This window comes from Hippopotamus amphibius, chromosome 13, assembly GCF_030028045.1.
Source record: "Hippopotamus amphibius kiboko isolate mHipAmp2 chromosome 13, mHipAmp2.hap2, whole genome shotgun sequence".
Taxonomy (NCBI): domain Eukaryota; kingdom Metazoa; phylum Chordata; class Mammalia; order Artiodactyla; family Hippopotamidae; genus Hippopotamus; species Hippopotamus amphibius.
Window position 1 is genome coordinate 960,853 of NC_080198.1, and position 24,125 is coordinate 984,977.

The 24,125-nt window shown below is 51.5% G+C and overlaps 1 protein-coding gene across 3 annotated transcripts in view; it reads left to right on the top strand.

Moving 5' to 3' along the window:
* Positions 1-8,803: 8,803 nt before the first annotated feature.
* PODXL2 (podocalyxin like 2) overlaps positions 8,804-24,125 on the top strand; it is a 40,087-nt gene continuing 24,765 nt past the window's right edge. For all 3 annotated transcript variants that reach the window (XM_057705606.1, XM_057705608.1, XM_057705610.1), the window contains exons 1-2: positions 8,804-8,930; positions 13,301-13,579. In XM_057705606.1, the coding sequence (XP_057561589.1) occupies positions 8,861-8,930; positions 13,301-13,579 (349 nt within the window). In that variant the 5' untranslated portion in view covers positions 8,804-8,860. The remainder of the gene's footprint in view (positions 8,931-13,300; positions 13,580-24,125) is intronic.

Consider the following 24,125-nt stretch of genomic DNA (forward strand, 5'->3'; position numbering starts at 1 on the left):
GACAGCTGCCCCCAGGGCTCTGCACACCAACGGGTCTTCCTGCTTCTTGTCTGAGACGAAGCAGAATGTCTCCTTGCATTGGACCTTGCCCCTTGTCCAGGTTTCCCCTTCTGGAACCTTCCAGGACGAGGACTTGGATGAAAGCCCTGTGGACATGGTATGGTGTGTCTGATGCTTCCCTCGCCTCCCACACAACTTCTTGCAGAGCCCGCTGTGCGGCTGTCAGGCCTGAGGAACATGTCAGACAGGGTCCCTGCGGATGGGGCCGGCAGACTCCAGTCAGCAGGTAAGGACGAGCTGGGAGATGGGGTCAGGTGCTGTGGGCCTGCGGCGGGGAGGGGTGGCTGAGGAGGTGAGCCTGTAAAGGGGGCTCCTCACGAGGGGTGTGGACGTGGCTGCAGCAGAGCAGGCGGGCCGGGCCGAAAGGAAAGCTTTTTCTCTACGTGCAACACGCGACATTCGTGTTTTCCACGCCAAGTGACTCTCTGGTTGTCTGCGGTCACAGACTGGGTGTCAGCTCCAACACTTAACTACAGGGGTCCGTGCAGACCCCACAGGTACGGCTCATACCCACCCCAGCTCACCTGTGCTTACATCTAGCTGGGCTGCAGATCAGGCTCCCATGCCCCTCCCGGGTTTGGTAACTCACTGTCATCGGCTTCCAAACCCAGGGCGAGTTTACCTACGTTACCTGACGTGTTACACGATACAGGTGAGCAGCCAGGGGAGGCGTCCCGGGCACGGGAGCGTCTGTCCCCGGGGAGAGTGGGGTGCATCACCCTCCCACTGTACACGTGTCCTTGTCACCAGCCTGGAAGTTCTCTGCATCCTTCAGGTTGAATTTTCGTGGCGGCTTCATTGTGTCGGCGAGCTGGTCGCATCATCGGCAGTGGTGATTAGCTTAGCTGCTTCTCTGGCCCCCCTCTCCTCCCAAGAGGTCAGGGGCTGGGGCTTGTTCCAACCCTCTGATCACCTGGTTGGTTCCCCTGGCAACCGGGCCCCATCCTTAGGGTCTTTCTAAAATTCACCTCCTTAACATAAACTCAGGGTGGTCAAAAGGAGCTTGGTAAAAATAACGGAAGACACTCTGTTCACCCAAGTTACTCCAGTGCTGTTTCTGGTGCCAGGGATAAAACCCAGATCTTACAACAAAAGATGCTTCTCTCAATGTCTCTTATCACTTAGGAAATTACAGAGTTGTTTTTGGAGCCCTGGCCAGGGGCTGGGATGCAGACCAAAATGTTTATTTCTTATTCTATCGCAATAGCACGCAGGTCCAGTGAGGCTTTTGAGTCTGACTGCAGTACACGGCCCTGAGGGTTGTAAGCAGGAGACTAAGCTGGTCCCACGTGTTTTACAGGGAGGTCCTACCTGGTCACAGGGAACTGTATGAATGGTGAGAAGAATGGTGGAGGCTGGGCTGGAGCCTAGAGATGGTGCTGGTCTGGACCAGGAGGATGGGGACAGTGGATGTATTTTGGGTGTATTCTGTATCGCGTATGAGTAAGAAGTGGTAGTGGGAGGAAAGAAGAAACCACAGATGATGACCAGGCTTCTGGCCGAGAGCTAGGCTGAGGTCGGGGGAGAACCAGAGCTTCGTTTAGATGAGTTGGCTGGAAATGCGTTTGATGTCCCAGAAGAACCGGGAACTTCGTGGGGCAGGTTCGCATCTGGGCTGCTGAGTGGAGCTTTGGGCACAAGCTGTAGGCGGCCCACAGCGGTCCCCGTGAGGCTGGGTGTGATCTCCCCGCAGAGAGCAGAGAAGTGATCGCTGTGGGAAGCTTGAGTGCCCGTGGTGTGAACCAGCGAAGGACACTTAGGAGCAGGCAGACGGTCAGGGAAACTAGGGGAGGGCTGTTCATGAAGCCAGGAGAGGAAAAACCTTTCAAGAAGGTCAAGGTCAGCTGGGGCCCAGACAGCTGCAGGATCAGGTGAGATGACAGACCTGTCCCCTGCACCGTGTGTCATTGAAGGTCAGATGCAGTGTGTTGTAAGAATCACCAGTATTTTATGTGCTACTAAGACAAAAATGCTAACGTTTAGAATGACTAGATGCCATCAACCCTAAAACATCCCAGTTTAGAGGTGTCGGAAAATCGTTGTAAATGTGCATCTTAAGTTGAAATACAGTGTTTGCGGTAACATGGACGTTGATGGTGACCTTGACCAGCAGTGTCAGTGGTGTGAGGAGAATAAAGGGCGGAGGAGTAAGGAGGCGGAAATTGTACAGGTAGAAACGCTTGAGAAGTCTGGTTCTGAAGGGGAGCAGTGAAACGGGGCAAAGGATGTGGGATTGAGAGAAGCCTCTTCCTTTGGTGTGTTTTAGGATTGAGTAATTAAAGTTTTTTCACATGCAATAAGAGTTTATTAGTGGATGAATCTGAAAGATAATTGTGACTGAAAGAAATAAGATACCAGAAGATGTGATGTGATACAGGTAAAATTTACATATACTGACACTGTGTCCTGCTGTGTGTGTGTTAAAGGTAATATAAAATGTATGCTTGTGGACTCTTGTGTTATTTTAAGTAACAGGTTTATTGGGATATGGTTAAACAACATGATTTAAAATGTATAACTCAGTGGTTTTAGCACATTCAGAATTGTGCCACCATCATCACAGTAAGTATGAGGACATTTTTATTACCGCCCCCGCCCCAAAACCCACACCCATTACATTCACTCCCCGTCCTTCCTCCCCCCACCCCCATCCCCACAGCCCTGGGCAACCACAATTCTACTTTCTGCCTTTTTTTTTTTTTTAATATTTATTTCTTTGGTTGCACCAGGTCTCAGCTGCAGCACATGGGCTCCTTTGTTGTGTCTGGCCAAACTCTTAGTTGCAGCATGCATGTGGGATCTAGTTCCCTGACCAGGGATCAAACCCGGGGCCCCTTGCGTTGGGAGTGCAGAGTCTTAACCTCTGTGCCACCAGGGAAGTCTGGTACTTTCTGTCTCTATAGATTTGCCTGTTCAGGACATTTCATACAAATGGAATCATACATTGTATGCTGTTTTGTGACGGGTTTCTTTCACGTAGCGTAATGTTTCTTAAGGTTCACCCTGTTGTAGCACGTGTCAGCACTTCGTTTCTTTTTATTACTGAGTAACATTCCATTCTGGGATGTGTCCCCTCCGCTTGGCTGTTGTGAAGGAGGCTGCTGTGAACATCCCTGTAACGGGTCTCTGTGTAGACACGTGCTCTCCCACGTCCTGAGCTGTACTCAGGAGTGGAATTGCACGGTCACGTGGCAGCTCCGTGTTTCGTCTTGGAGGAGCCCGACTGTATTCCACGGCAGCTGCACTGTTTTGCTCTGCCAGCGGCAGTGCACGCGGGTTCTGATGCCTCCACGTTCCATGCAACACATTGTCTTTCTGACTTTAGCCACCTTTAGTGCCCCTGAAGTGGTTTCTGATTTTGATTTTGACGTGCATCTCCCTGATAGCTAATGAGGTTAAGCATCTTTTCATGTGCTTAGTGGCCGTCTGTATATCTTCTTTGCAGAAATGTCTGTTCAGATTTTTGCCCATTTTTTTAATTGGGGTGTCTTTTTATTACTGAGTTATGAATTCTTTATATAGTCTAGACACAAGTCCTTTATCAGATTTATGATTTCCAAGTATTTTTTCCCATTCTGTGGATGTCTTCACTTCCTCGATGGTGTCCTTTGAAGCACAATTTTTTTGTTTTCTTGGTCTCCTAATTATGTATCTTTTCTTTCAGGGCTTGTGCTTTTGTTATCGTCTCAAAAACACCGCCTAATCCAAGGTCGTGAAGATATACCCTTATATTTTCTTCAAGTAGTTTTTTAGTTTTATGTCTTACATTTAAGTCTTTGATCCGCGTGGAGTGAATTTTGTATATGGTGTGACACGGGGTGGGGGTAACTTCATTCTTCTGCATGTGGATGTCCAGCTGCCCCATCTGTGGGAAGAGACTATTTCTTTCTCCATTGATTGCCTTGGCAATCCTGTGACCATAAATGTGAGGGTTTATTTCTGAACTCTTAATTTTATCCCAAAGATATGTTTATCTTTGTGCTACTGCCAGCTTTGTTTTCCTTTCTAAGATTGTTTCAGTTATTCTGGGCCCCTGGAATTTACATGTGCATTTTGGAATCAGCTTATCAATTTCTGCAAAGAAGCTACCAGGAATTTTGATGAGGATTGCACTGAATCTGTAGATCAACTTGGGGATTACTATTTTAGCAATTTCATTTCCTCTGATCCAAGAAATGGAAAATCTGTCCACTTACAGTGCTTTTCTTTAATGTCTTTCAGCAGTGTTTGTCGTTTTGTACTTCTTTTATTAGATTTATTCCTATACTTTTGATGGCATCATAAATGGAATTTCCTTACTTCATTGCAATTTGTATGTTTCCTATTTCTGCTATAGCAAATTACTACAAACTCTGACTTAAAATAACACAAATTTATTATCTTACAGTTTTGGAAGTCAGAAGTCTGAAATAGGTCTCTGAGCTACAATCAAGGTGTCAGCAGGATTCTGGGTGAAGATTCCCTTCCTGGCCTTTTCCAGCTTCTAGAGCATCCCCGCCTTCCCTGTCACTCCGAGCTCAGCTTCCACCGCCCTGTCTTCTCTTGACTCTGACTCTCCTTCCTCCCTCTTTCCGTTGTAAGAACCCTTGTGATGACACTGGGCCACTGAGATAACCCAGGACCATCTCCCACCCTGTATCCTTACCCTAATCACATCTGCAAAGTCCCCTTTTCTACATGCAGTAATGTATTCACAGGCTCTGGAGATTAGGGACATCTTTGGGGGGCCATGATTCTGCTGACCACACAGGATATATAGAAATACATTTGATTTTCATATAGTGATTTTTTTTTTTTTTTTTTTGGTGTTGGGTCTTCATTGCTGCGCGCAGGGCTTTCTCTAGTTGTGGCGAGCAGGGGCTACTCTTCATTGTGGTGGGTTGGCTTCTCATTGCAGTGGCTACTCTTGTTGCGGAACATAGGCTCTAGGCATGTGGGCTTTAGTAGCTGCAGCGTGCAGGCTCAGTAGTTGCAGCACGGGCTCTAGGGCATGCAGGCTTCAGTAGTTGTGGTGTGTGAGCTCAGTAGTTGTGGCACACTGGCTTAGTTGCTCCACAGGGTGTGGGATCTTCCCAGACCAGGGATTGAACCCATGTCCCCAACACTGGCAGCTGGATTCTCAAGCACTGTGCCACCAGGGAAGGAAGTCCTTCATTTATTGATCTCATATCCTGCTACCTTGCTGAACTCATTTATTAATTCTAATAGTTGTTTAGTGGATGAGAACTTAGGATTTTCTATGTACAAGATTATGTCATCTATGAATGGGGGGAGTTTCTTCTTCCTTTCCACTCCGGAGGCCTTTTATTTCATTTTCTTGCCTGCCTGTCTGGCTAGAACCTTCGTACAACATGGAATAGAAGTGGCGAGAGTGGACAGCCTTGTCTTATTCCTGGTCTTGGGGGAGAGCTTTGTCTTTCACCATTAAGCATGATGTTAGCAGTGGGGTTTTTGTAGATGCCCTTTATCAGGTTGAGGAAGAATCCTTTCTATTCCTAGTTTCTACATTGTTTTTATCATGAAAGGGTGTTGAATTGTGTCAAATGCTTTTTCTGCATCTATTGAGGTGATCATGTGGGTTTTGGCCTTTATTCTATTGATATAGTGTATTATATTAATTGATTTGCAGATGTTAACCTTGTATTCCTGAGCTAAATCTCATTGGCCATGGTATATAACTCTTTTTATGTGTTGCTGGATTTGGTTTGCTAGTACTTTGTAGATATTTTTGTATGTATGTTCATAAGAGATGTTGGTGATTTTTTTTTCCTTGTAATGTCTATGTCTGGTTTTGGTATCAGGTAATAATGGCCTCATATAGTACATTTGGAAGTATTCCCTGCTCTTCTGATTTTTGGACGAGTTTATGAAGAACTGGTATTAATTTCTCTTTAAATGTTTGGTGTTTAATGTTTTATACAGTTGTATATCTCAATCATTTCCTTTATGCCTTTTGTGTTTGGTTAATATATGACCTACATTACTTCCCAATATTTAAAGCAGCTTTTTAGATGATTAGATTTAGTATTTCCATCTAATTGGTATGTATGATGTGAAATATGGATCTGACTTTATATTTTCAAATATAATTAGCAGAACACTATTTATTAAGTGAATATCTCTTCACCACTATTTTGAAAAGCTTCCTTTGTAATACATTTTCACGTGCACACAGGTCTGTTTCTGAACTCTGCTCACTTTGTTGTTTATGCATCTATTCCAGATTCACTACCACACTTTTTTTTTAAAGTTATTTACTTATTTATTGGCTGCACTGGGTCTTAGTTGCTGCACGTGGGCTTGCTCTAGTTGTGGCTAGTGGTAGCTTCTCTAGTGGAGCACAGGCTCTAGGCGAGCAGGCTTCAGTGGCTGTGGCTTGTGGGCTCTAGAGCACAGGCTCAGTAGTTGTGGTGCACGGGCTTAGTTGCTGCGAGGCATGTGGGATCTTCCTGGCCCAGGGATTGAACCCTTGTCCCCTGCATTGGCAGGCAGATTCTTAACCACTGCGCCACCAGGGAAGTCCCACTACCACACTATTTTAATTTCTACATTTGTTTTGATCAGAGTTTCCTTGGTTCTTCAATATTTTCTCTTCAAGATGAATATTTTTATTTATTTTTAAAAAAATATTTACCTATTTTGGCGGCGCTGCTTTTTTTTTTTTTTGGTTGTACTGGGTCTTAGTTGCGGCTCACTGGCTCCTTAGTTGCAGCACGTGGGGCCCTTAGTTGTGGCATGTGAACTCTTAGTTGTGGCATGCATGTGGGATCTAGTTACCTAACCAGGGATTGAACCCGGGCCCCCTGCATTGGGAGTGCGGACTCTTAACCACTGCTCCACCAGTGAAATCTCTGTGCCAGGTCTTCGTCGCAGCAGGCAGGATCTTCGTTGCCCTACTCAGGATCTTCGTTGCCACGTGTGGGATCTTCAGTGTGGCGTGCAAGCTCCTTAGTTGTGGCATGTGGGATCTTCAGTTGCAGCATGCATGTGGGATCTAGTTCCCTGACCAAGGATCGAACCCCGGCCCCCTGCATTGGGAGTGTGGACTCTTAACCACTGTGCCACCAGGGCAGTCCCTCAAGGTGAATTTTTAAATCAGCTTGTCAAACATTCTACTAGGGTTTTTTGTTGACATTCCATTGCGTTTGTTGATTAATCTGGGGAAGAACTGACATCTTTACAATGTTAAATCTTCCCATCCAGGGACAAGATACCTTTCCTCCTTTGTTCTAGTGTTATGTGAAACGAGCATTTTCTTCATTTAGACTTTATAGCTTTATTTGGTTTATTCCTGGCTTTAAACAGTTGTTGTGAATGGGATATTTTTTCCTACTATATTTTCTAATTGGTTATTGATGATACTTTAAAAAAATGTTATTTTGTATCCAAACATCTTGCTGAAATCTTACTAGTTTTCAATTAGTCTGTGAGTTGGTTGTCTTGAATTCTAGGTATGCTTGCAAATAATTAGTTTTACCACATTTTCTCTCAGTTTTTAAATTCCATTGTATTCCTTATTGTATGGTCTCTTACAAAGTATTTAATATTTGCGGTGCTAATGATAGTCCTTTTTTGTTCCTCACTTAAATGGGAGTGCTTCTAATGTTTCTTCATTAAGGATGATGATTGCTGTAGGTTTCTAGGAGATATTCTTTATGAATTAAGGAAGTTTTCCTTCGCTTCTGTTTCTTGTTTGCTTCTAAAGTTTTTGTCCCTTTTATCAGGAGTAGAGGCTAAGTGTCACTGCATGCCTTTGGGGAGGAGCATCTCCTGAGATTTCTTTTAAAATTGATTCTCTTAATGCAGAGAACTGAGGGAGTAGCTTTCTCCAACACTCAACCAACACTGGATCCCTAGGGCAAGCCCTGCTTCATCATGATATAGTAACATCTTTAATACGTTGCAGCAATCATCTGGCTCTTCTGTTTTATGAAAGTTGCATCTGCGTTCATTAAGACTGGCTTAGGGTTTTTTCTGTTTTTTTAATTCCAACTTCATAAAAAGTGAATGGGGACGCTTCCTCACTTCGGAGGACTTTGTTTTTAAGCTCCTTATTCGATCTGGAGGAGTTTCTTTGTTGAAGGTTCGACAGAATACACTCACTCTAAAGGCGTCCTCTGCCTTTTACATTTTACGGCTGTGTCGTGTCGCTTGTAATTTAAAAATCGTCCTACTGGTAGCTTTGTTCCCTTCTTCGTTGCTAGCGGTCACGGCTTACGACGTCGGAGCGGGACGCTCGCGCCTGGCCGCTCTACTCACCTGCGTCCCTCCGGCTCAGGCTCCTAGCGGTCGGTGCGGCCGGGACCCCCGCGGACCCGTGTGCGCGCTGAGCCTCGCGGGCCGCGCCCCGCGCTCTCAGCGTCGCTCCCTTGCGAGGAGACCGGCCCCGACCCCGGGCCCTACCCTCCACGCACGGGCTCCTCAGAGCGGCCTGCGCCCCGGGCTGCCGGGGGAGAGCGCGCGCCCACCCGCGCCGCCGAGGGACACGCCCTCGCGGGAGGCCGGCCGCGCTCCCCCCGGGCCCCGCGCAGTCTCGCGAGCGCGGCCTTCCACGCCGCGGCCACGCCCCTTCGCGGCGCGGGCGCCAGGTGGCCGCGGGCCCGCCGGCGAAGCGCGAGGGCTGAGGCGCGAGGCGCGAGGCCGACGGCCGCGGCGGGCCGAGGGGCGGGGCGGGGCGAGGGACGGCCGTGCGGACCAATGGGCGTGCGCGCCCGCCGCCGCCGCCCCGCCTCCCCGCCGCCCCTCCGCCCGCCGCGCCCTGACGCGCCCGCAGGCGGCTGCGGAGCGGCGACGCGGCACCATGGGCCGGCTGCTGAGGGCCGCGGGGCCGCCGCTGCTGCTGCCGCTGCTGCTGCCGCTGCTGGCCGGGGGTGAGCGGGCGGCGGCGGGCGCGCCTGGGCGGCTCCGCGCCGACAAAGGGCTGCGCGGCCTCGGCGGGGCGGGGGTCCGCGGCGTGTCTGGGGCGCGGGTGTGGGCGCGGGTCCCGGCCTGGGCGCGGGGGCGGGGCGGGCGGCCTCCGCCTGACCCTGAGGGCGAGCGGTGGCGGAGCGGCCAGGCCCGGGGCCCGCGAGGCGCGCGACCCCCGGGAAGGGCCCTGCGCGGCCGGGCCCGGGGGGCGCGCGGAGACGGGCAGCCGCACCTGCGCCCGGCGCGCCCTCAGCCGTCCGCGGAAGGAGCCGAGGGTCCGCAGACACGCGGCCCCCCCGGGCGGCCGGGCTGCCTCTGCCCCTCTCCCGCTGCCCTCCTCCGCGCCGTGCCCGTCCGTGCCCCCGTGCCTGGGGGCGCGTGGGTCCGGCAGCGCGTCCCTCTTACACGCCGCAGCGTGGGCACCCTGGCACACGGCTGAGTGTGTGGCCGGCGGGGGGTGCCAGGCCGCTTCTGCTGCGGCCGGCGCGCCGGGGGGTGGGCTGTGTGACAGATGCTGCTGGGCAGCTCCCGGACGGCTGTCTGGCGGGGGCTCAGGGATCTCTGCACTTGAGAGCTGCTGAGGAGGGGAAGGCTGGGGTGGGGCTGAGGCTGGAAATCAGAGAAGGATGTTGGGATCAGGAGCAGATTGCAGGGGAGATGACACGTGGGGATTATTGAGGCCTTGGTTTTTTCTGCCCCCTTAAGATATAAGCCTGCTTCGTTCGCCTCTTTCTGAGTTTGTTTAGGTTCCTGGTTCTTTGAGGCTGATTGCTGAAACCTTTTCACGTGCGGTCTTTTTTTTCCTGCTTTCCGTTGGGAGTGATGGAAGTAACAGAAAATTGTAGGTACTAGACAAAAAAAGAAATCACAAACTGTAATTCTGGAAGTTAACATCAGGTGGGGGTCTCCAGGCAGATGAATTATTAAGTGCAAAAGTAATTACGTGAAATTGTTCGATCTCAGTTACTATTTTGGTGGGCAAGTTTGAAAGTAAGTAACCTCTCATAATTACCTAAATAATTACCCACAGCCAAAGCTTTTGAAAATATCAAGGTCTGTATAAAGGAAAAGGAATCATCATCACGGGGAAAGCAACTTCAAGAAAATGAAACTGTTTACTGCAAAAGGAATGAAAAATTAGATTCTGCTTTTTCACACACAGCTCTTCAGCACCATTATCAGAATCTCTTTTAACTCCTGTCAGACTGTTGGGAGAGGTAGACAAGGACGGACTGTGGCTTCTCCACAGGTGACAGGTGGAGGAGAGAGGCTGAGAGAATGGGGGACCCCGCCTAAGTCACGGAAATGGTCGGGAATAGACCCAGAGAATTCATTGGACCGCAGTGCTCTGTGCAGAGAGCTTCACGAACTAAAGAGTATTGTTTCGCCAGAGGCAGGAACTCAGCAGGACTGCTGGTCAGACTTCCCTCGAGAGAGCAGATGCAGGTTCCTCCTGGTCCGGGCGGGTCTGGTCAGAGGACCGCTGTGTGCGTGGCGGTGACTCCTCTCCCACCACACCTCAGTTCAGCTCAGAGAGACACCTGTCAGGTTTTGAAGAGGCGAAGCATGTTTGATCTTCCAGTGATTTTGTGGAGGGTAAAATTCCAAGAATTCTTAGTCAGTTGCACTTTGCTAAAACGGCTAAAGGAATGTCTTTCCCAGGAGGTGGATAAAAATCTTCACCTCATGGCGCTCTGGAAGACAGCTGCTCTGGTGCCCTAGGAACTTGTACAGTTTTTGTTATTTAATTAGTACAGGTATTTCTCATCAATTGAGTTTTTCTTTCTGGACTGTGTGCGTTTTCCCCAGATTGCTGTCTTGTATTTGATTCCCCCAACCCTGGGAATATCAAGTGTGAAAGAAGGCCTGTTGTATCAGCTGGTGTTTTGTATAAAACTTGCATTTCATTTTCCAAACAGCGGTTGTTTCTCCGAGGGCAGAGGCTTTCTTGTGTTCACCTTTGTGTCTCCAGAGAGGGCCTGGCACTATGTGGCACAGATCAGGAGCTCGGGGAGACCACATTCTTGTGAGCAGTGAAAGTCTAATGCAGGTGTAACCTCTAGTAAGACACTGCAGCCTGCCTAAAACCAAAGTAGATTCTAATTGGCATCATAGCGTATTGGCAATGTTGTATGATTCCGATTAACTTTTAAAAATCAGGAATAACTCTTACCTGAGTACAGTTGATATATGAACTATTTCCAAACATAGGGTCCATGCAGAAGTATGAACAAAGGGGCTTCTTGGTGAAATATAGGGGGCCACTTTACCAACTTGAGGTCTTTCTGGAGAGGAGAGACCCCTGCACTCAGAGCCACCTGTGGCTTTGGTTTCTCGTGGGGACTCTGAGCAGAGTGCTGGGAGCAGAGGGTGTCTTCAGTCTTCAGCTCTGGGCTCTTTCCTTGCTCCTTAAATCCTGTGAGGCCTCAGAGCCATCCTGGAATCTCTTCCTTATGCATCCTCTGGAAGAAGGGTACATAAAGCATAGCTTTCCAGTGTTTCTTCACGGAGCATCTACAGGACCTTTTTGTGGGGAGAAACCAGCTAATTACAGTGCTTTTGCTAACTGGTTATTTGACCTTAATCTCATGAGGCTTCAGTTATCTCATCTGTAAAAGAAAAAGGTGTTTATTAGTTTATTTGCTCAGTTACTCAGACATGTCTTGAGCTCCTGTGATATTTCAGAGAGTGTCGAGGCCCCGGCATGACAAAGGAGAAGCCGACACAGGACACGTGACTCCATGCTCACTGTTGAGTGAAGGAGGCTGTGAGGTGGTCTCTTACAATGCATTGAGGAAGGTGCAGGGATGTGTCCAGTGGCGATGGTAGTGCAGGGTGCCCAGCCGAGACCGGGGGAGCCGCGGGCGGCTGCTCCCAGCTGAGGGTGGAAGCAGGAGTAGGAGTTAGGCTGGTAGGCAGGTGACCGCAGGCATCACCAGCTCCTCGTTAAAGGCTATTTGAGACTGATGCTGTCTATGTTTCTACCTATTAGCCCTAGTTTTTTCCTTAAAGTCACGTAGAATAACTGATCTTTATTGTTTACATCAACCTTTTGTTTTAATGTATTTGAATTCTGACCATTCTTGGTGTTAAATGTACTCTTCCTGGCCGAGAATGTCCTGGTTCTCTGTTCTTCGTAAAGGATGATCATACTTAAGATTGTAGGCTTCAGTCTGCTTTTTGTAGTGTAGTTTATACACTGCGTGGAGCTGACCTCACTGGGTGGCCCTGTTCTGTGCGGGCTGAGGGAATTCTCGTTTTGTTTTGCTTTACAGATGAGGAGACCAAGGTGCCGGTGGGGCAGACACTCTCCTGCCAGGAAGCCAGAGCGCTCTCCCATGCCCTGTGCTCTTGCTGTGTCTGATCTCAAGACCGGTTTACCCTCTTCTGCACACTTGGTATTTTCTTAGGCCCTTTTCCCTGTACCCGGACTGACTGCTTTCCTTAAGAGGAGATGTTGTATTTCTGGTCCTGTGTTGTCTAGCTGGTGCGTAGCGTACGAAGGCTTCTTATTTTTATTTTTAAGCATCATTAACGGTTTTCATGAACTGCTGTCAAGGCACGTCACAGTGCGCTACAGGCGCAGAGCAGGGGGTAACTCCCGAAATTGCTTCTTTCCTGCATCATTGAATGTTAGTCTTGGAAGAGGAAATTTGTAGGTCATTTCGCCCACCTTCCTCATTTTTCGGGTGTTTTAAGCAACTTTCTGGAAGACCTATAGCAAGTTAGTGATACTTGTGTAATTAGTAATGACATTGTGAAACCGGCAAATGGGGCTGTTTCCTGTCCTTAGTGAATGGGAGTGAGAGAGAAGGAGAAAAGATGCCCTTTATTTTATTGTTTTTTGTTTTGTTTGTTTTGTAAATTAGGAGAGAGGGATCCAAGATGCCAAACAGACGTTGCATTACTAGCACTAGATGAGTTTGACTTGTGACCTCACGTGGTCCTAAAGACTGTGTGTTGCTGGGACACAGATCACGTCCTTTAATGCAGTTTTGGAAAACGTTCAGCCTAGGATAAGAGCCTGGGGAACAGTGTGCACACAAGGTCCAGGGTGCCGCCTACCGCCCGCACAGCATGTAGAGAGCGGGTCATCAGGGAATGTTTCCTCCCTCTCCCCTGCCCATCTCTCTGCCTCCCCTTTGCCCCTGCCACAGGGAAGCAAGGCCAAGCAGTTTGGCCTTCTGGAGATGAGAGCAGCATCTCAGAATCCCCTCACAGCCCCCAGGCATCAGGAGTGTCCCCAGAGCCCCACCCTCACCCCAGGCTCTTTGTTGTTGGAGACGGTCTCAACCCTGTGCCGCTGTAACCGTCGGCTTTCGTGTCTGTGCAGGAGCGTTTCTGGGCACGCGTGCAGCTGGGCCCGAGGAGCCTGGCCCGGAGGGCCTCACTTCCACCTCCCTGCTGGACCTCCTGCTGCCCACTGGCCTGGAGCCTCTGGACCCCGAGGAGCCCAGCGAGGCCATGGGACTGGGGGCCGGCCTGGGCGCCCCTGGCTCGGGCTTCCCCAGCGAAGAGAGCGAAGAGTCCCGCATCCTGCAGCCGCCGCAGTACTTCTGGGAAGAGGAGGAGGCGCTGAACGACTCAAGTCTGGACCTGGGACCCACTGCAGGTAGCGCTCTCTCCCGAGAGGTGTGATGCTCACGGCTGCCGGAGGCCGGGCACAGCACCCAGCAGCCCTCTCCTCGCCCAGATGCATCCCCTCCCCTCCTCACCCGCTGTCACCCTCGGCTGTCACCTGCACCTCAGAGCCAGTCCTCTGCGCTCGCAGGGTCTTATTGGGCCAGGAGGGCCTTTTCACCTTTGAAACATCCTCTTCCATTTAATGACCAGTATTCTAGGTTTATATAATTCAGTGTAATGCTTATAGGCTGTGAGGTAAAGAACGTTATCCCTATCCCCAACGTGAGAAAACTGAGGCTGAGAGAGGTGAAAGCACGCCTGAGGTCACACAGCTGTTGAGATGATCGGTCCTGATTGAAGCCTAGGTCTGCCCCAGGTCTCGGGTTCGGTTTGTTTCCTTCCCCGTTCTGTGCTGTATTGTCTCTGTTGAAGATTCCCAGAGGTCAGCAGATCCCGTGTCTCTCCTTGGGTCTTTGACCCCACGAGGCATTGTAAGTGCCCTCCCCTCCGTCCTGCACCAGAGCAGGGGTCTGGCTCCCAGAGCGAGCAGAGGCCTGGACCAGGCGCACGCAGCCGCGGGCCGATGACAGATGCGACAGTGTGCTCACCGTGCTTCCAGCGCCAGCAGCTGTGTGCACGTTCCTGGCTGGCAGGAGCCCCTTTGAAGCATTGGACTGTCAAACTATGCACCCGTGTGGGGGCGGGGTGTCCCAGAATTAAGCCCTGGTTTTTCTTTTTTAAATATATACTGTTTTGGATTTATGTTCTCTAATTACAAAAATAATACGTGAGAATTGTAGAAAAGGTGACAAATACAAAAATAATGCAAAGAAGAAAATCCACCTGTGACGTCACAACTGAAAGATAATTAGTGCTAGTAGTTTGGGGTACATCCCTCTAGTCACTTTTATATGCAAACTGGAATCATTTTTTTCCAGTTAAGTTTATTTCCACATCACTAACTCTTCCTTCGTGACCTCGTTTTCAGTGACTGCATAGTCTTTCATCATGTGGGTCATCCTTGCTGTGAAACTGTTTCTTGTTAACTAGTTTGTTTCCAGTTTTAATGATGCTATGAATATCCTTATAAATCTTTGCGTTTTTCTCATTGTTCCTTAGGATAAATTTTTAGAGTAAAATTGCTAGATCTAAAAATGTATCCATCAGCATCCCACCCAGAAGCAGAAGACACAGTTAAACCAAGGAAATCCAAGGAGCTTGTGGTGTTTTGTTTTCTTGCTTTTTTTGACAGATCCTGCATCGGGTTTATTTGTATAAATAGCCCGGGAGGACACCAGCCCCGTGCAGGCTGCAGCCCGGGGGTCACACCAGTCCTTCTGTCCTCACACTGACAGATAAAGGCCTCCACTCTGTAGCCTTTGTGGGGGCCCGGGCACCCTTGGGAGCCGGAGCTGGAGCCGCGCGTGCAGCTGTGGGCTTGACCTGGGATTTGGCTGGCAGAGCCTGAGACCCCTGGCCACGCGGGCATGAACACGTTTTCTGAGCTCAGGGTGCGCAGTGCAGGCACGTCGACTGAGCTCGCGGCTGCCGTCCTTTGGATTCTGGGCTTGACCTCCCTGGGCTTTAGGAGAGCCCTGATGCTGCACCGTGGCCTTGGCACTGTTGGCCTGCATCTTCTTCTGGCCCTTATTGTTGTGCTACTTGGCAAAGCACACATTCCTCAGGAACTTGGGGTCCACCCCCTTAAGAGATTCCTGTCTTTCTGACCGGGACTTCTTGATGCCGTTTCTGTGCCGTTTCAGGACTGGTTGTGCATGGGGTGGTTCCTGGGACGTGGCCATGTCTGGACTGGGGCCGGAGGATCCCAAAGTGTCTGGGCCAGCAGAGGTTTATTTACAGACCAGTGGGCTTACCGGGGTCAGGATTAGTCCAGGGCTTCTGGCAGCAGAGCGCTCAGTGCCCCACACCCAAGGGACAGAGAAAGGGACGGCTGACAGGCACCTGCGAGGATAGAGGGTGGGGAGCAGCGGTCCTGACACGCGCAGTGAGGCGACAGGGAACAAAGCAGAGAGCAGATGCCTGGCTCCCATTTCCTGCCAGCAGCCCCGTCACTCTCCTCCTCCTGCCTCTGTGCAGGAGTCCGGTCAGGAAGCAGGCGTGTGGCCTGTTGATGGGATTCACTGGTCTGTCCCCCGGCAGGAGACGGGGTGGAGAAGGTTGGAGGATGGGCCTGGGGGTGATGGGAATCTTTGCACAGGCTTGTGTTCATTGTTTCCAAAGAGGCCTCCAGAGAGGTTGGTCCAGTTTGTGTCCCCATCAGAGGGAGAGCGTGCCAGTTTTTGACCCCTTCCTATCACTAAGTTCTGTCACGTGCAGATCTTTGTCTACTTGATAGGCAGAATTACAGTGGCTTTTGATTACTAGTAAAGTTTAACGGAAGTGTGTGCAAGTTAACACATACATGCTGGATGTACTGTACTCGGTGTGAAGCAAGTGCAGCTAAGAGCATGCTGTGGGGCCTGGCGGACCCACAGGTCCCACGCTGCCATGCGCAGCTGTGTGGTATTGGCAGGTACAGCCCAAGCCTCCATTTCCTCTTGGAGGAGGTGGTGTCACATTGTCGCGAGCTTTAAAAGCAGTAGTGTGTTTAAAGTGCTTAACATGTCGTAAGTACTCTGAAAGCATTAGCTTGTATTAATACTTTTCCTTTTTTTTTTTCTATTGAGGCTTTAATTTTTTTCTTATCACTGTACCAATCTTCATATAAAAAAGATACTGACCTTTTCTCTGACAGAAGTAGAAAATGTTTTTCCAGTTTATCAATTCCTTTTATTTGTACTATAATAATATTTGACATACATAAGTGTAAACTTGAGTAAGCTTTGACAGTCTTTCTCTTGAGATGTTTTTATGTGTTTTTCTTTGTGTTTAGAAAAGCCTTAGCCTCCATGAGACAGCTGCACCTTTATTTTTTCTATTCTTTGCAGCTTAGGTTTTACTTGTCGCTCTTTCTGCTAGCCATCCTCTTTCTGGGCTGTGGAGAAGGATGGGATCAAGCGCATCTCCCCGCGGGGGGGGTCCTGTAGCCGCAGTGGCGTTGCTGGATAAATCTTGTCCTCTCCTCGGTGAAAAGAAGTGCACTTTCCCCTCATGGTGGACAGTGCTGCGTACTGGGCTCTTCCCTTTTGTCCAGACTCTTGGGACTTTAGCGTGGGAGTAGCAGTCACTCAGAGAGCCTTGGTCTGGAAGGAGCAGCTGTGCGCCTGGATTGCCTTGGAATCGCAGTGGGATGGCCCGGGCCTGGATTGGCTCAGGTTTGGTCTGCCCACTGGCCCGCCCTCCGCACACGTCCCCCCTTCTTTTTCTCTCATGTCGTTTCTCTCCTCTCAGTGGCTTCTCTAGGGCTCTGAGTGTCACTCGCTGAGTGCGGCCAGGTCCTCACGCCAGCTCCACGCAGGTGTGTTCCTGGTCTCTGCTGTTCACATCAGATCGTTGGGGACGTGCCCGCCCTGGGCGCGGCGGGGAGGGCTCCATCCTTGCTCCTCTCCTTGTGGGCTGCTCTGCTTGCCCACAGCCCTGCCCTTTCTTCAGCTTGGTGTCGTCTCCGTATGCCCTGAGGAGATTTGTATAGAAAGGGGCCAGGGAATGAAGGTCAATGTCGTATCACTGCAGAAAACGCCCCTGACAGTCAGGCCCAGCCTCCCCCGCTGCCCCGCCCCGGCCCATCTCCTCCCCTCTTGCAACTGCATCCTCTAATTAGCCTGTTGTCAGCCCTGCTTGGCAGACGTGGGACTGATGCAGGGGACATTAAATGCTTTACCCAAGGTCACAGCTGGTGCGCAATGGGGTTGCATTGAGAATCGGTGTCTTCTTACTGACAGTGGCTCAGGCCCGTCCCCCAAGCCTGCGACGTCCGTACCCTGTCCACCTGAGTGGCCTGCTCCTCTCCGTCCCGGCTGCCTGCCTAGCTGTGTCCTGTCTCAGCACCTCGCTGGAGACATGTGGCCTCTGAGAGGCTCTTCCAGCTGCCCCAGGTGACAGGGCCACGGCAGGTGGCTGGGCTGGTGGTGCCTTGGCCCAAGGGCTCGCTGAGCAGGTGAGTTGGGGCTGAAGTCCAGTCTGCGTACCCCTTGCCAGGCCCTGGGCTGGATGGAAAGCGCCTTTTCCTAATTCATCCGCCAGTGGGGACGTCTCTGTGCTGGCAGTGGCCCTGAGGTCACCTGCTCATCCTCCCCTCTGTTTTCACAGCGCGTGATGCGACACCCTTAGGACGTCACAGAGGCGAAGTGTTCGGGGTGTGGGGCTGACTTGTATGAGGACGCAGCCCACAGATGACCGTGTGCTGCTCCCCCACCCTCTGCTCCCAACCCGGAAAGTCAGGGGCTTCCCAGCAGGGGTCTCTGGGAGGAGGGAGGGCATCACTCCTGGGGTTTGCTACTCAGGACCAGGGGACAGAGAGGCCTGCAGAGGGCCTGCCAGGGTGGGGAGTGTGCCCAGAGATCAGTGCCAGCCTAGCAGTCCCCTGGGGATGGGCGTCGCTCCATGCAGCAGTAGCCGTGAGGGCTGAGGACTGTGCTGCACACAGTCCAGTCCAGCCTCAGGGCAGGTCCGTTGTTAACTAGGACACCTGCCTGCAAATTGAATGCTGAGCTGTGCCGGGCGCCAAGTTAGGTGTTGTACGGTGTTACCTCCTTTAATCTTCAGAGAAACGTTTAAGTCTATGTTATTAGTTCCATTTGACCAGTGGACAGACTGAGGCTTATGGAGTTTGGGTGACAGCTCCGTAAGTGTAAGAACCAGAATTCAAACCCAAGTTGTCAGACACCAAAGCCTTGGCTCTTTCTGTCTCTCAGCCCAGCGGTTTTACTAGAGACCAGCAATGATGTACTAGGTTTTGTGTAGCGTTTTCTCTTTGCTTGGCTCACTGAAGTTCACAATCACTCTGTGGGGTCAGCAAGGCAGCAGGTACTGTCTTTGCTTCACAGAAGGTGACAGGCCAGGAGAGGTGGTGAGCTTTGTCCAAGGCCTCACAGCTTGTGTGCGGCAGAGCATGTTGATGGTGTGTGTCAGAGAGAAGACCAGTGCGTCTTACTGTCACTGGAGCTCTGTTCTGGGTCTCATCTCTGGTTGTTGCGCACGGGAGCACTGGCGCTGGCGCCTTCTCCAGCCGTAGCCGTGATCCTCGGGGCCCCGGTGGCAGAGCCACAGCCTGGGTTTCTGCCTGGCTGGTGATGAGGGCTGTGACCTTGAGTGGCTTCCTTTTCTAATCTTGGCTTCAGTCTCTTTATCTGTAAGTGGGACCATGGGAGTGATAGATTGAAGTCTTTTCCAGCTTTAAAATATTACGATTCTCTGACATTTCAGCTGGAAAGAGTGGTCTCTACCGTGTAGGAACCAGACGTGGAATGTAAATCACCACTCTGCCAGCTCGTGAGGCCAGCCGGAAGCCTGATCAGCTAATTCATGCAAAACTGTTAGTGACTAAGAGTAGTTTCCCAGGTCACCTCTCCATCCCGAGACTGTCCTGCTGCCGCCTCACTCCTTTTGCTTCCCAGTCTCCTTAGTACAATTCTCTGCATGTGGCTTTGACCATCCTAGTGAGCAAGCTGGTTAGTGTTGTACTGGACAAGAGAGGAGCTCGTTGGGACTGGCATGTCTAGGAACCCAGCTCAGACAGGCTCACAGGCTGGTTTCCAGCCCGGGCAGGGGAGGTCCAGCTGCTGAAACAGTGTCAGACACGCCCCCCTGCCCCCCATTGTGCTTCACATCCCCTCGTTGGCTTCACTCTTAGACGGTCGTCCTGTGTGGTGCCTGAGCAGGGCCCCCCGTCGCTCTGCTGTCGTCCTCCTCTCACTGAGCAGCCCAGCTCTTCTGGGCCAGACTCAGGTGGAGGCTCGTTGGTCTGGTCTAGTCTGGGTCCCAAGCCCCCCTGAAGCCAGGGTGTAGGGCCCCACACTCCTGGACCGAGGAGAGGGGAGGAGGGCCCCCCAAAGGAGAACCCGGGCGCCATTAACAGAAAGAAGGGGACGAAATGACGCACTCGAGTAGTGATGTCCTTGAGTGCCTGTGTTTTCTCGTCATCTTCACGTACAGTTCTTCTCCCCTCACGGCCGCCCGACGCAGCCTTAACAGCAGCCTGAGGAGGGCTGCTGTCTCGTGGGGGAGGAGACAGGCTCAGGGAGGCTTGCGGGAGCAGGGTGGCTCTCGGCGCTGGGGTCTCTGCCTCAGGACCCGCTCCTCCCTCCCGGTACCTCAGGGGCTGTTGTCTGGAGTGAATTTGCGGACGCCACGTCGTGAAGCAGCTGTCTGCTGGGGCCCGGGAATGGTTTCGGTACCGTGGTCTGGTGGGGTCATATCTGCGTGCGTTTGACCTTCTGGTTGCTGCACACACAACAGGCATGTTTCCTGACAGTAGCACTTCCCCTGGACACCAAGAAAAGAAAGGGAAAGAAGAAAGCCTCATTTTTTTGTTTTACACTGGTGATAAGTAGCATTGCATGAAAATCAGAAACGTGCAACAAGTTAAAAGAAAAACACAAACGTTCATAACCCCGTCACCAGCCCAGAGGTGAGGAGCAGGCACATTTTGGTGTGTCTCTTACTGACTTTCTACCCACATAGAAAGTAGAGAAAATATGCTTTTGTGAAAAATGGAATTCAAGGCTACAGGTCTTGCATTTCACGTCCCCACATCTTTCCCAGGCAGCACTGCAGCCTCCACTTCGAGGCTGAACGGGCGTCCCAAGTGTGGACCGGCTGCCCCTGCCGTGCGAAAGCAGGGCTGCCCCCGGGCCATGCCCTGATGAGAACCCTTGATGGGGCATCGTCCTGAGCACCCCCCACCTTTCCCTTAGAGGCGCTTCTGGGAGGGAGAGGACAGGGTCAGCTCTTCATTCTTGCTCCCCCTCCAGACTGTGGCCCGGTTTCCGCTCCCGTCAGCAGCAGAGGCGGGCCTGTCCCCGCGTGCCCGGTGCCGAGCATGGCCCCGAAGCGCGCTCTTGTGTTGTTGGGTTGCTGAGTCCAGAAGATGTACTGTCTGGTTTAAGTTTACATTTCTTTGATGGCTATTCAGGTTGACCTCAGGGGACGATTTCCAGTGATTTGTTATTAACCTAAAGGGACAATTAAAGTGATCCTTCGAGGCCGCTGGGCCTGATGCCTGTTCTAATTCCTCGTCTTAAACAGAGGAGTCAGTTCATTACTGTTTTTAGCCGAGGCCGAAGGTCACGTGAGAGGATGGCCACCCTGGAAGGCAGATGTAACGTCCAGTGCGACCTTCATACATGGGGAAGAGACCTACAAAACTGGGGTGAGATATTAGGAGGAAAAATGCAGCAGGATCTGTTGAGGGAACGAAAGCCAGCACCATAGTCGCAGTGAGATTGAGAGGAAAACCAGGAGGTCTGGATGCTGTAGTAAATGCAGGTGCTGTCGCGTGAGCTTAGAAGTCTTCCAAGACACTGCCTCAGTTAGCCTCCAGCTTAGAATCTTGTTCAGTTTTTAACAGGTCTTTCACCAGGTATTTATGGCGTGCCTGCTCCGTTGATTTCATGAGCACTCTTAAAACGACGGCAAATCCAGAATTTTCACAAGAGGAGAGAAACGACAACGAGAAGGGTTGAGAATAATGACAGTTATTTAGCCCCAGGAAAAGAAGGCTAAATTGGGGCACCTAAGGGAACATATAGGGTTTTTTCCTCCTGAGGAAGATGCTTCCCAGGTTCTCATCACTTAGCAGATAAAACAGAAATGGGCTTAAGTTGTAAATGAACCATCCCAGTTGGGTTTAAGGAAATTGGAGAGAGAAAAAAGCCAATGATACAGAAAGGCCTCTCTAAGGAGGCCAAGACGTGTTCTTGAAGAGGATTGCAGCCCATCTTTCTAGACCTTCACTGGAAGTTCTCTAATGAATAATTTGTCCTTATGCGTACATACTTGTGCCATTTGCCGGCTGTGCAGGTTTATTTGTGTTGGGGTAGGGATGCATAAGAAATCTGCTTTATTGAGTCGCCGTTAAAATAGCTCACAGCGATGCCGTCATGCCTCAGCCAAGAACAAGGCCCGTCGGGGAACCTCCCCGGTGCCTCTGCTGTCCGTACCCTGGACACCTGGGGTCCCGCCGCTGCTACACCTGAGCACACACCTGCGTTCCTGGCTGTGCGGTGAGCTCGGGGTGCAGGACCTGCAGGTGACTTAAGTGGGGGAAGAGTGCCTCTGTGGGCCCAGAGTGGTGCATCCCTCATGCCCTTCATTTTAGCCCCACGTCCCGAGGGGTGGCTGTGTGGAGCCCCAGGGACGCTCACCCAGCCTTCCAGCCCTGCCTGCGCAACTCTGAAGCTTGGCCTTGGCTCTTACATATCAACCAGGCTGGGGACCAGAGTCCAGCTGCAGAAGGGGTCGGGACTGAGGGGGTGACGCCGCCAGCCAGCTGAAGCCAGGCCTGGTGCTGCTGGCTGACCCGAAACGTGTCTTGAGAGACTGGCTTCAGCCACATGCAAGCCTGAGGTCGGCAGCTCTGCAGCTGCAGCGGGTCTGGCCTCATGGCGCAGGGCAGTGTCCTCCCTCTCCCAGCTGCGTTTCTGCGTCTGTGAAAGGAGGGCCGTGGGCCACTGATGCCCCAGGGCCCCGCTCTGGGATGTGCGGGCCTGACGTTCCCCTGGGCTCTGGGGAGGATGTTGTTTCCAGCACAGCCACCTGGGGGCGCTGCTGCCCAACACTGTCACCCAGCGTTTCAGGCAGGGGACCTAACGGGGGGCGGGGACCAGGTCCCAGGTGGGCACCTGGTATCTCAGGGACAGCGAGGGCACCTGGCTGGCTGGCTGAGCCCCGGGCAGCATAGCCGCTCCTTGACCATGTGTGCTTTGAGGCCAGGCTGGAGCCCCCCACCCCGGGGCTTTGAGGAACCCTTCCCGTCTCTCCAGTGCCCCGGCTGTGACCACCCTCTGGGGCACAGGGACAGGCACTGACTCCCTCTTGTGCTGTCTCGAGCACATCTCCTGGGCATCTCTGCTTGTTCACACCTGTGTCCAGGTGTGGGGTATGTTTGTCCCTGACAAGCTCTGAGGGTTTGCCGGTCCTGACTCCAGGGCCTCAAGTAGGTAGAACAGGAGGGCACAGCCTTGGGTGCTAAGCAGGATGGCACACCACTCACCATGGCCACGGGGCTGTCAGGGGACCGCTCCCCCCAACCTTCTCCTCCCCCTCCCCCAGCCTTCTCCGCCTCCCTCCAGTCCTCTCCTCCCCTCCTCTGGTCCTCTCCTCCCCCTCCCTCTGGTCCTCTCCTCCCCCTCCCTCTAGTCTTCTCCCCCCCCCCCAGTCCTCTCCCCACCCCCCCATGCAGTCCTCTCCTCCTCCTCCCCCCTAGTCCTCACCCCCCCCCATGTAGTCCTCTCTTCCCCATAGTCCTCTCCTCCCCCTCCTCCCAGGGAGAGGGGTAGTCCTCTCCCCCTGCTTTTTCCAATCTCCCCATCTTCATCCCTCTGCTTTTCCTCCATTGCCGTTTTACTCCCGGTGCCTGCAAGATGACTGCTGAGGCTTTCTCACTCCTCTCAAGGTCACTGATGCCTGGAAGCCTGGTTTCCCTCTGTGGACACCAGAGTGGGACGAATGCTCCCTTCCTTCCCCACTGGGATTGTTCACCTGTCTCGTGGCACCTGCCTTCCTTCCTCCTGGAGTTGTGAAAGTCTTAGTTCAGGTTGCCTGCCCTGTCCCCTGCCTTCTCTGTTTTCTGGTGGGTAACTGTGTTTTTACAAAAAACTTGAAAGAATAATTCCCATATACCCTTCACTTAGATCCACTGTTGTTAATGTTTTGCCATATGTGCTTTGCTATTCTTTGTATGTGTGTATAGACATATAGACAGAGCTCTTCCTAAGCCACTTGACAGTAAGTTGCCGACAGAATTCCCCTTAACCCTTAAGTACTTCAGTGTGTATTTCTTAAGAACAAAGACGTTCTCTTACAAAGCCGCAGTACAGTGATCCAAATCAGGAAATTGACATTGATACAATACTGTTATATAACTACAAACTTTATTCAAAGTTTGCCAGCTTTCCCAGCAACGTCCTTAGTAGCAAAAGAAAAAGAAATGTCTTCCAGTTCACTGTTCAGTCCAGGGTCTTGTGCTGTGTTTAGTTCTCGTGTGTCTTGTCTCTTTTGTTCTGGAAGACTTCAGTCTGTCTTTCATGATCTCGATGTGTTTTTTTAGGAGACAGGTCAGCTCTTTTGTAGGATACGTCTCAATTTGGAGAGTCTGGTTTTGCATTTTCTGCAGGAATGTCGTACATGGCATACCTTTCTCAGTTCATCAGACCACGGTTACTCTTGGACACGGCTTGCTTTCTTTGCTCATTAGTCTACATTCACATTTGGATCCAGTCCCACTGTCCACTCCCCTGGGACCCCTGTTTTCATCCCACAAGGGTCTGTTCCCCAGCCGCCCCTGTGTCACCTCATGTCATACTTCTGTATTCTGTGCCCCCAGCGGGCCTGCCATTAATTCTCGTCTCTGGTGTGAGAGGAATTTCCCATATTTAGATCGTATGCAGACTCGTCAGTAGTTGGTCCGTCCTCTC